At 39.8% G+C, this 11593-nt stretch overlaps 1 protein-coding gene and 1 pseudogene across 8 annotated transcripts in view; both read left to right on the top strand.

Annotated features, from left to right (window-relative positions):
- Window positions 1-11593, top strand: part of SPIDR (scaffold protein involved in DNA repair) — a 393663-nt gene that overhangs the window by 38060 nt on the left and 344010 nt on the right. For all 8 annotated transcript variants that reach the window (XR_016388576.1, XR_016388575.1, XR_016388574.1 and 5 more), the window contains exons 2-4: window positions 2253-2408; window positions 3059-3125; window positions 9564-9743. Coding sequence is in view for 4 of the 8 variants with exons in the window: in XM_022556901.3 (XP_022412609.1) it covers window positions 2253-2408; window positions 3059-3125; window positions 9564-9743 (403 nt within the window). In the remaining 4 variants the exon portion in view is untranslated. The remainder of the gene's footprint in view (window positions 1-2252; window positions 2409-3058; window positions 3126-9563; window positions 9744-11593) is intronic.
- Window positions 14-2246, top strand: LOC111165870 (small ribosomal subunit protein eS26 pseudogene; annotated as a pseudogene).

The following is an 11593-nucleotide window of genomic DNA, read 5'->3' as shown; positions in this document are numbered from 1 at the left end:
ATACTGTTATCTGATCAGTCGTATATGCTCAAATTTTATCAGTTGCCTAATAATGATCTGTTTTCCCTGGTCCAAGATCCAGTCCAGGATCATATGTTCATTTTCTTTTCATGCCTCTTTAGCCCTGCATTAATCTGGGATAGTTCCTCAGACTTTCTTTGTGTTTCTTGACCTTGCCATTGTTGAGGTGTATAGGCCAGTTATTGTGGGCTTGTCTGATATTTTCTCTGTTTAGATTTAGGGTATGCATTTTTGGTAGTAATACTGTGGAGGTTGTCCTGTATTCTGGTTGTTGCCTCATATTAAGAAGTATTTGATGCTGGTTTACATCAACATTCATGACTTGATTAAGATGGTGTCTGACAGGTTTCTCCACTGTAAAGTTACTGTTTTTCCCTTTGGAATTAATAAGTAATTTGAGGGGAGTCATTTTGTGATCATGTATATATCATCTTCATCCTCAAACTTTTACCCACTAGTTTTAGCATTCATTGATAATTTTGTAAGTCCGTCATTTATTTATTTGTTTATATCAATGTAGACTTACAGTCTTGTTTTATTCAGTAGGTTATAATCCTTTACTGTCATTATTTATTTGATCCTGGAATGTCCCACATTTGGCCAGTGAGAGCCCCTTCATTCAGGCTCATGTGTCCTTTTTACATGTTCTCATTATTCCTTGGGCACTTTCTCACTCTCTGGCTCAAGATATTTCAGGCTCATTTTGTCCTTCCCTGTCCCATCCCTGGTATCACCCACTTGGTTAAAGAGCTGACCTGGGCTGATTTAATGTATTAAAGAGGTATTCTGGAGTTAAAAATATATATGTGTGTGTGTGTGTGTGTGTGTGTGTGTGTGGACTCTGAGTAGGCCAAATGATATTTTCCAGTTTCTTTACTGTCCTAGATAACTAAGTGAGCTTTCTCAGAGCTGTCAGGTAACTGAATCCTGACAGGTGTCTGTGGAGGGTAGCACCTTCTTGAGGATAGATGCCTCTTCCTCCTGCAGTCCTGCCCCACCATAGGAATTTCTGCATGAGAAGGAACATGCTTAGACCTGTTAAGTATTAAAATACCATCTATGTTATGGCTGAATTTATTTTTATGAATTTGTTCCCTTCTTCCTAGTTAAGAAAGTTTTAATGGTATATTTTAATCTTAATTTATTTTTTTAAACTACAATGGCACTGGATGAGGGATTTTATTTCTGATTAGGTGGTCAGCTCATAGTAGTTGACCTTAATTTGATTCCCAATGCAAATATAAAATTTTCCTTAAATTGCAAATTTAATACCTTACAAAGTGAGTATCTGTCTGTCATAGACATTTAAAAAAACAAAACAAAACAGCTTGAGGAAAGAAGTCAGTGTTGTCACTGTTCCTGGATATAAACTCCTTGGCTCCTTTGGGTCTTCTAGGGTGGATCCCTTGCCCTTTCTATTTCTGGTGCATTCTCAGGCTGCCTGCTCCCCTTCCTGGTGAACACCAGATGTCTGTGCTCAGTCCTCCTTTGCTCCCTTGCTTCTCTCAGCTTCTTTCCTCTAAGATATGATACCATGCAGAACTTTCGAGTGCTCATTGTTTGTCCTCACACGCTTGTATTTTGGAGTTTGTTGTCTAGTTGTGTTGTCCACGTGCTTGTGGTTTTGCTATTTCGTGACTCTCTCTTTCTGTGGCGGTTCAGAGACGTTTAAAAACTCTGCCAGTCCTCTCTCGCCTTCTCACTTCCAGGATGACCAAGAAAAGAAGGAACAATGGTCATGCCTAAAAGGGCCACAGACATGTGCAGCCTGTTCGCTGCACAACTGTTCGCGACGTGTGCCCAAGGACAAGGCTGTTAAGAAATTCGTCATTTGGAACATAGTAGAGGCCGAAGCTTTCAGGGACATTTCTGAAGCCAGTGTTTTCGATGTGTGTGCTTCCCAGACTGTATGTGAAAGTACATAACTGCACGAGTTATGCCATTCACTGCAAGGTAGTCAGAAATCATTCTCAGAAAGCCTGGAAGGACTAAACATCGTCACCTTGTTTTAGATCTGGGGGTGCTGCCCCACAGCCTCCACCAAAGCCCATGTAAGGAGCTAAGTCCTTAAAGACTGAAGAAATACTGTTCTTTGAAAAGACAATAAAATGGAAATTATACTTAAAATAACTATGCTGCCACCGATGCCATTTCTGGGCTTCCACCGTGTTACTGTATATTTAGTGAAGTTGATTTCACTGGTTTTTTTTCTTTGAAAACCATTTCTACAGAGAAAAAGAAATTGGGATGTAGAATACCCACCCTTTCCAGGAGAGAGTCCACTGCAGTGCAGACGAGCAGGTCTCAGGACCGTGGGGGCAGAAGCTTCCCTCTCTGAAGCATGGCTCAGGTGTGGAGAAGGATTTCAGGAGACTCCTGAGACTCTGGTAAAGTCATAATATTTTTTTCCCTGAAATGCTGAAGGGCAAATCTGAGATTCCTGAGAGTTCAGGCCACTGTAATTATATTTCTTCGGAATTCCCTTCCTTATTTTCTTTCAGAACACTGTAATTGGTGTGTCACTTTTTTCTCCTCATCCTTGAATTCCTTAAAAATTGTGGCATAGCAGTATTCACCTCTTTCTGTCATGCAGAACCTTTGTACTTCTTTGTAAGTGAAGGATACATACTGAAAATGTTCTCAGAAGATGAAACTGTTGAGCATCCTGCTCTTTAAAAGAAGTATTTATGAAATGCTTACATATTTAGAATCTAATGGCAGCGAGATACTCTGGTTAATTTTGGTGTATGTGGTAACTTTGAAGTACTCAGCATAAGAAGGAGTACTCACCACTAAAGGTTAGACAGCTCAAGGTTAGATAGCTCTCTGTTTAGATTCTGGAAAAATACAAAAATGCACTGTAAGTATTTGCTTTGGGACTACTTGTTGGTAAATAAAGGAAAACAGAGGAATATGTTAAAGGGGTGTAGTGTAAGTTCTTGAATATTTTATGTAATATTGTTGGTTTTTAGCCCTTGTCACATAAACTGCTACATCATCACTAATTATCATTATTGTTATCATTATCTGTCTGCAGTCATTAACAGCTGAAAAGAAGACTACTACAGAAAAACACCTTGAATTATCCTCTGGACCCAAGACAGGTAATATTTTGTTGATTTCTTGGCAGAAAAGGTATAAGGCTAATGTATCCTCCTTTGATTTATTTGCTTTCTTTTAAAAAGATGTTTACATAGTTTGGGTAGACTATATATTCATGGTTAAGAAAACACCCAAACAATGTAAAAAGGTATTTTTTTGAAAAAATCTCTCATCTTTGTCACCATCCACCCCATTTTTTCTGTGTCATGTAGGTAATTATTAAAATTTTTTGTCTCTTTCCTGGGTTCACTGTTATCAACAGAGCCCAGTAGGCAAGCTCAGGTTCATAGCTCCAGAGTTTTAAAAAGAATCTGATTTGGGAAATAAAGTTATGATCTATGATATAAGGACTATACTACTTAGTCAATGAAATTCTTACTTGGCAAATTAGTTAGGGAAGGCTTTCAGTTACAGATAGTAGGAAGTTGTATTGGAGTGTTTGAAGAGATGGGTTGAATTTATCCCCTGCAACAAGAAGGACAGGGGGCCAGACTCATTTTGAGTTCTGCTGCCTTAGTGTAGGGTTTGTTTTTGCAGTCGTGAGGTAGAGGCTGAATTCTCCAGGCTCAATTCTCAGGAAAAGTATAGGCTTGGAGGATTTTCTCCAAATGAACTTTTCCTCTGAGAAGGAGTACTCTCCCTAGGACCTCTGCCTTGGCCAGAGCCTCTTACATAGGGTCACCTCCACTAAAGGGACATCAGTGAAATTAAGGATTTTTAAACATGTATGTTGCTGCTCAAAGAAAATTGGGATTTTGTTAGTAAGGAAGAAGAGGGAGTGGATATCAGGGAGGCCACTGGTTCTGCTGCTACACTCAGTTACCCTCTGGGCAGGAAGGATGAGGGCTTGAGACTTCAGGGATCTCATCTGACCCTGAAGTGGCCTGACTGTATCTTGAGTGTGGGGTCTTGAGATAGCAAGCTAAACATGCTGAGCCTCAGTTTCTGCATCTGGAAAATAGGCCTAAGAATTGTGTATCTCATTGCGTTATTGTGAGTTTAAAAAAAGTAATGATCAAAACGCCTAGTTCAAAGGTTTACACTTAGTAGGTGCTTAATGGCACCAGTTGCTGCTATGTTTGATGGCAGAGTGGGAGAGCCTGCTCGGAGTCCTGCGGAGTGGGGAGGCTTTCTGTGAATAAGAGACTAAACGCTTTAAGCTGTATTATTACTTCACTAACACTTAAGGGGGTTCTTTTTATGCAATTGAAGAATAAAATTCCCCTAATTTTTTTGATTCATAAAATGCTGTATTATAAAATACCATAGTCTTCTGATGGCGCTACAGAATTTAATTTTTAATATTATTAGTGCTGAATGTTGTGATATTCAAAGATCAATTTAATTCTGATTTCTAAACTGTCATAATGTATGGAGAGAATAGTATAGTTGATCCTTGAATGACTGACATGGGGGCCTGGGACGCTGACCCTCCACACACTCAGAAATACGCCTGTAACTAACTTTACAGTCAGCTTTCCTTGTCCGCAGTTCTGCATCAGCGGATCCAACCTACTGTGGGTCGTGCCGTACCGTAGTGCATATTTATCGAAAAAAATCTGTGTGTAAGTGGATCTGCGCAGTTCAAACCTGTGTTATTCAAAGGTCAACTAACTATTTTCTTTTACAGATGTGGCTTCTATCTTTTTTTGGAGACTTAAAATTGGTGTAGTCAAATTTAGCTTGGGGAGAGAGAAATATTAAATGAGCTGCTACCTTGTATTTAATTTCAAAAGGATCTTTTGAGATGATTTCCCATGCCAATGTATTCAACCTAAAACCTACTCTGCTGTGCTTTCTATTCTGTGGAATGATCAGTAGATTCTCATGGGCTGAAAGAGCTTGTATCCATGTATAATTAATTTATTTACAGCATAAGCAGGTTGTTAAGAACAGAAAGTATTGTTTATAACTTAACAGAAGCTTACAAATAGAAATTGATAGAAAAGGGGACTCGAGGCATTTCCTAGAACTGGTTCATTTTAAAAACAGTAACTTCTAACATATTAGTTTAAGACAGGCTATTAACAAAACTTCTAGGATGTGGAAGTAATGTTTATATGAGAGCTGGGAAGCAGAAGTGGGGGAACATACTTTTGCAAAGTGTGCAAAAAAGGGGGAGACTCCATTTCCTTGTTTCCACATCTCTATTTCCTTACCTGTAAGGCACTGAGAACCAGAGAAGGAAGGGGGAGGAAATGGAGGAGAAGGGAAGGGATGAGAGAAGTGAGCAAATGAATGTTGGCAAAGGATCTCGCCAGAAGGTTTGAGGGACGTGGAAGAAGGTAAAAACTTGAAATGAAAAGAGGCTGGAACCTTTGTAGTTAGTGATTTTCTTTAAAAGGCAAAACTTTAAAAAAGTGTATTTACCAAGCAAAATGAAACTATGTAATAAAAAGAAGATAGTGTTTATTTTTTTTCTTGAAATACCCTGCAAAATATGTTCTCAAAATATTTGTTCGTTATGGAGTCAGAAATCTCCTTGAGAAGCATTAGTAAATTTTTATGTATGTATTTATTATTATTATTTAAAAAATGTCTAGTCAGGTCTTCCCATTTCTTAAAAACATTCTTTATTTTTTTATTATTATATCTTTTTTGGCTGCATCAGGTCTTAGTTGTGGCACGTGGGCTTCTCTGCAGTGTGGCGTGTGGGCTCTGTAGTTTGCGGCACGCAGGCTTTCTCATTGAGGTCCGCGAGCTCAGTGGTTGTGGCACGTGGGTTTAGTTGCCCCACGGCATGTGGGAATCTTAGTTCCCCAGTCAGGGATCAAACCTGCATCCCCTGCATTGGAAGGCAGATTTTTTACCACTGAACCACCAGGGAAGTCCCGCATTAGTAAATTTTTAAATTATTATTTCTTGATGTGCTTTTCTCCCTTTTGGACCATAGATTTTTTTCAGGGCAGACCCTCCTCTATTGCTCATCTTTATATCCTAGGTGGCTAGGGCTAGGATATGGCTAGGGTTGCCATAATAAAATGCTACAAACTGGGTGGTTTTTTTCGTTTGCTTGTTTTTTGGGTTTTTTTTTTGCAGTACGCGGGCCTCTCACTGTTTTGGCGTCTCCCGTTGCGGAGCACAGGCTCTGGATGCACAGGCTCAGCGGCCATGGCTCACGGGCCCAGCTGCTCCGCGGCATGTGGGATCTTCCCGGACTGGGGAACAAACCCGTGCCCCCTGCATCGGCAGGCGGACTCTGAACCACTGCGCCACCAGGGAAGCCCCAAACTGGGTGTTTTTAACAACAAAAACTTCTTATCTTGCAGTTGTGGAGGCTAGAAGTCTAAAGTGAAGGTATTGGCAGGGTTGCTTCCTTCTAGGATGTGCTCCAGGCTTCTTTCCTTGACTTGTAGGTGGCTGTCTTCTCCAAGTGTCTCTTTACTGTGTTTTCGCTCTCTGCATGTATGGTTCTGTGTTCAAATTTCTCCTTTTTGCAAGGACAGGTGTCATATTAGATTAGGGCCCACACTAATAATATCACTTTAGACCCTGTCTTCAAATAAGTTCACATTCTTAGATGCTGGGGGTTAGAATTTTAACATATGAATGAGTTTTGGGGGGACACAATTCAGCCTATAACACCAAGTCCTAGCATAGTGCCTAGCACACATTGGTCACCCAGAAATGTTTATAAATACATGGTAACTATTCTCATAGTCTGGCTGATGTTGTTCCTGGAATTTCGTTGGAATGAGCCTTGATTTCAAGGGCAACCCCTTTTTAGCAAATAAAATGAATTACTGAGTAATAAATTCCTGGTAGAGGTTAACTATATAAATTATACAGTTAGGTGCCTATAATTTATAGGTTTATGAATTCATTATATAATCTGAAAATAGTGATAACTTCCTGTCTTAGTCCATTCAGGCTGCTATTGTATATAAGAAAAATACGGTAGACTGGGTGGCTTATAAACAAAAGAAATTTATTTCTCACAGTTCTGGAGGCGGAAAGTCAGGACATTGATTTAGTGTCTGGCGAGGACTCGCTTCCTGGTTCATAGCACCTCCCTGCTGCATCCTCATAGGGTAGAAGAGGCTGGGGATCTCTCTGGGGCTTCTTTTGTAGGGCACTAATTCCATTCATGAGGGCTCCACCCTCATGATCTAATTACCCCCTAAAGGCCACACCTCTTAATACCATAACACTGGGATTTGGCTTCAATATGTGAGTTTTAGGGGAACACAAACATTCAGTCTGTAGCATTCTACTTTTTCTTTTTTGATTTACTTGTCCAGATGCATAATAATGAAAAAGATTGATAATGTCTTTGGCAAGTAAGTACACAGCTTAGTTTTATTAGCTCTTTAAATCAATATGAGTTCTTAGGTTATTGTGAATAGTTTATATTTAATTTTTTATTTTGAAGGCTAGACAACTTTAGTAATTCTAGATGTTCATGGAACAAAGTAAGTGTTCAGTAAGTGTTTACTATTATTTCATGTTTTTGTGCCTTTTTAAATGTTGATTTTCCAGACATCGTTTTGTCAGTGAATCTTCCTTTCGTGATCAACATAAAGTGGAGCATCCACCTTTTTGGTGCCATCATCATTATACTGTGACATATCTCTAATACAGTATTTAATTTTTCTTTTCATGATCAACTAGTGTTGCCTTTCAGATCATGCATTCCTTGAGGGCAGGAGTTTTCTTTCTTTTTTTTTTTTTGTTTCCTCAAGGTTTACTATATCAGAGGTGTTATATAAATAGGTATTTAATGAAGTCATTTAACTTTTGAGCCTGTTTCCTCTTCTGTAAAACTTGAGTTATAATATCTAATCTCTTAACTTTATACTATATTGAAATGTGACTGAGAGAGTTCTTTTTTTTTTTTTGGTTTTAGCATTATAACTCACCTATCTACTCAATAGGAATAGAAAATTTGATTTTTATTAGATACCTATTCCTTTTCTGATCAAATCAGTAAAATTTTCTGTTGGACTTCTGGTTCCATCGAGATAGAGTCGCCCTGTTCCTTCTAGGTTTCCTGTCTATCAGAATGGCTAAAATAAAATATAGTGACCACACCAAGTGCTGATGTGGAAAAACTGGATCAGTCACACATTGCTGGTGGGACTATAAAATGGCACAGCCGCCCTGGAAAACAGTTTGGCAGTTTATTAACGAGACTAAACACACAATTACCATACAGCCCAACAATTGCACCCTTAGACATTTATCCTGGAGAACGAAAGTTACAGTCACATAAAATGTTGTACACAGTGTTCATAGTGGCTTCATTTGTCATAGCCCCAAACTGGAAACAACCCAGATGTCCTTCAAGGGTAACTGATTAAACAAGCTGTGGTTCACCCACACCACAGAACACTGCTCAGTAATAAAAAGAAAGTGACTGGTGATACACACAACAGCCTGGTGAATGTCCAGGGAATAATGCTGAGCACAAAAAGCCAGTCCTAAAAGGTAACACAGGTGATTCCATTTATATATTATTCTTGAAATGACAAAATTATAGAAGTGCAAAACTGCTTTGTGGTTGCTAGGGATTAGGAATTGAGGTGGGGAGGGGAGTTATCCTCACAAGGATGGCAGTGTAAGATATCCTCACAGGGATGGAGTTCTCTATCTTGACTATCAGTATGGACATTTTGTGTTGTACTGTGGTTTTCATAATGTTACCATTGGAGGGATTGGGTGAAGCATACAAGGGCCCCCTCTGTTATTTCTGACAGCTGTATGTGAACCAACTATTACCTCAAAATAAGTTTAATTAATTAAAAAAGTTTGCTGTTAAGTATTTTAAGCAAACTGCTGTTACCAGGGCTCCTAGTATGGCAAAGGAAGCACACAGAAGCATTCCTATTACAGATAATTATTGGTGTGGTTTGTTTTGTGGGTTTTTTTTTTTTTGTTTTTTTTTTTGCGGTACGTGGGCCTTTCACTGTGTGGCCTCTCCCGTTGCGGAGCACAGGCTCCGGACGTGCAGGCTCAGCGGCTATGGCTCACGGGCCCAGCCGCTCCGCGGCATGTGGGATCTTCCCGGACCAGGGCACGAACCCACGTCCCCTGCATCGGCAGGTGGACTCTCAACCACTGCGCCACTAGGGAAGCCCTGTTTTGTGTTTTTGTTTTTCCTTATGGCTTGATGAAATATTCTACGAAGTTTTATAGTTTTGTAATTATTCGAAGGTTATTTTTGAGTTTTCATTTGTGCTCCAGTCATTTTCCTTGTCTTTTATGACTTTTCTCAATCATTTTGACTTCTTTTTCTTCTTGTAATTTGGCTTTAATTCAAAGAATCTTAGCCAGGTTGTACATAGACCTTCAGTTCGGAAGATTTGAAATAAGACATTGCTTTCACTATCAGCAGAATATTGTATATTTGTGACTTCAGCAAAGTAACATGTATAAAACTTCATTTTGATCAATAACTGTATCAATTGGCCATTTTTATATTTTCCCTTTTTCTTTTGCAGAACCTACCACATCTAAGAGTACCAGTGGGCTTACAGCTATAACATGGAGTTCCAGTGGAAGTGATCTGTCAGATGAAGATAAAACAATTTTTAAATCACAGAGAGAGAATGGACATGGTTCTAGAATAGGCAGGTTTTATAGCAGGAATATTTTCTCTCCAGAAGATGGGGCCAGTGAAGGTAAATTGGTAATTTTGTAAGAAATTTAGTTTCTGTTATAGATTAGATTTTAATAATGGAAGAAACTTACACTCATTTTCTAATGTTGATACTTAGCATTTTTAAAAATATTACTGAGTCCCAGCCCCCCAGCCTTTTAGAAACATTTTCTCATAATATTTATCACAATAACTCTAAGAGATGAGTATTACCAGTATTATTTTTACAGTTAACAACTTAAGCTTGAACATGTTAGAACTGGTTGGATTCCACTTTGGGTCTCTTTGACCAAGCCAGTTCTCTAAAGTACAGGTACACGTTAGAGATATTGCAGGTTTGGTTCCCGACCACCGCAATAAAGTGAAAGTTGCAGCAAACCGAGTCACGTGAATGTTTGGGTTCGCAGTGCACATACAAGTTATATTTACGTACTACTGTAGTCTATTAAGTGCGCAGCAGCATTATATCTAAAAAGAAATGCACGTACCCTAATTAAAAGGTACTTTATTGCAGAAAAAATGCTAACCATCATCGGAGCCTTCATTCAGCAAGCCGTGTATTTTTGCTGGTGGAGGATCTCGCTTCAGTGTTGATGGCTACTCACTGAAGGCTGGAGTTGGTGTGGCAGTTTCTTGAAATGAGGCAACAATGAAGTTTGCTGCATCGATCGACTCTTTCTTTCAGAAACGATTTCTCTGGAGCTTGCAGTGCTGCTCGATAGCATTTTAGTCACAGGAGAACTTCTTTCAAAATTGAAGTCAGTCCTCTCAAACCTTGCTGCTGCTTTATCAACTAAGTTTTTGTAATGTTCTAAATCCTTCGTTGCCATTTCAACAGTCTTCACAGCCTCTTCACCAGGAGTAGATTCCATCTCCAGAAATCACTTTCTTTGCACATCCATTAGCAGCAGCTCCTCACCTGTTAAGAGTTTTATCCTGAGCTTGCAGCAATTCAGTCCCATCTTCAGGCTCCACTTCTAGTTCTACTTCTCTTGCTGTTTTCACCACATCTGCAGTCCTTCCTCCACTGAAGTCTTGAACCCCTCAAAGTCATCCATGAGGGTCAGAATCCACTTCTTCCAAACTCCTGTTACTGTGGACATTTTGACCTCTTCCCACTGAATGAATCACAGGTGTTTTTGTTTTTTTTTTTTGCGGTACACAGGCCTCTCACTGTTGTGGCCTCTCCTGTTGCGGAGCACAGGCTCCGGATGCGCAGGCTCAGCGGCCATGGCTCACGGGCCCAGCCGCTCCGCGGTATGTGGGATCTTCCCCGACCGGGGCACGAACCCGTGTCCCCTGCATCAGCAGGCAGACTCAACCACTGCGCCACCAGGGAAGCCCCACAGATGTTCTTAATGGCATCTAGAACGGAGAATCCTTTTCAGAAGGTTTGCAGGTGACTTTGCCCAGATCCATCAGAGGAATCACTGTCAGTAGCAGCTGTAGCCTTGCAAAATGAACTTCTTAAATAATAAGACTAGAAAGTTAAAATTATTCCTTGATCCATGGGCTGCAGAGTGGATGTTGTGTTAGCAGGCGTGAAAACAACATTCATTCCATTGTACAACATCTTCATCAGAGAGCTCTTGGGTGACCAGGTGCATTGTCGATGAATATTAATATTTTGAGAGGAGTCATTTTTCCTGAGGAGTAGGTCTCAACAGTGGACTTAAAATATTCAGTAAACTATGTTGTAAACAGATGTGCTGTCATCCAGACTTTGTTCTGTTTATAGAGCACAGGCAGAGTAGATTTAGCGTAATTCTTAAGCGCCTTAGGATTTTCAGAATGGTCGATGCGCATTGGCTTAACTTCAAGTCACCAGCTGTTTTAGCCCGTAACAAGACAGTCAGCCTGTCCTTTGTAGCT

The sequence above is a fragment of the Delphinapterus leucas genome, chromosome 17 (assembly GCF_059928025.1).
Source record: "Delphinapterus leucas isolate spDelLeu-1000000601 "Yukka" chromosome 17, BTC_Dleu_Yukka2, whole genome shotgun sequence".
NCBI lineage: Eukaryota > Metazoa > Chordata > Mammalia > Artiodactyla > Monodontidae > Delphinapterus > Delphinapterus leucas.
Note: the sequence above shows the minus strand (reverse complement) of the source record. Positions and strands in the feature narration are given on the sequence as shown.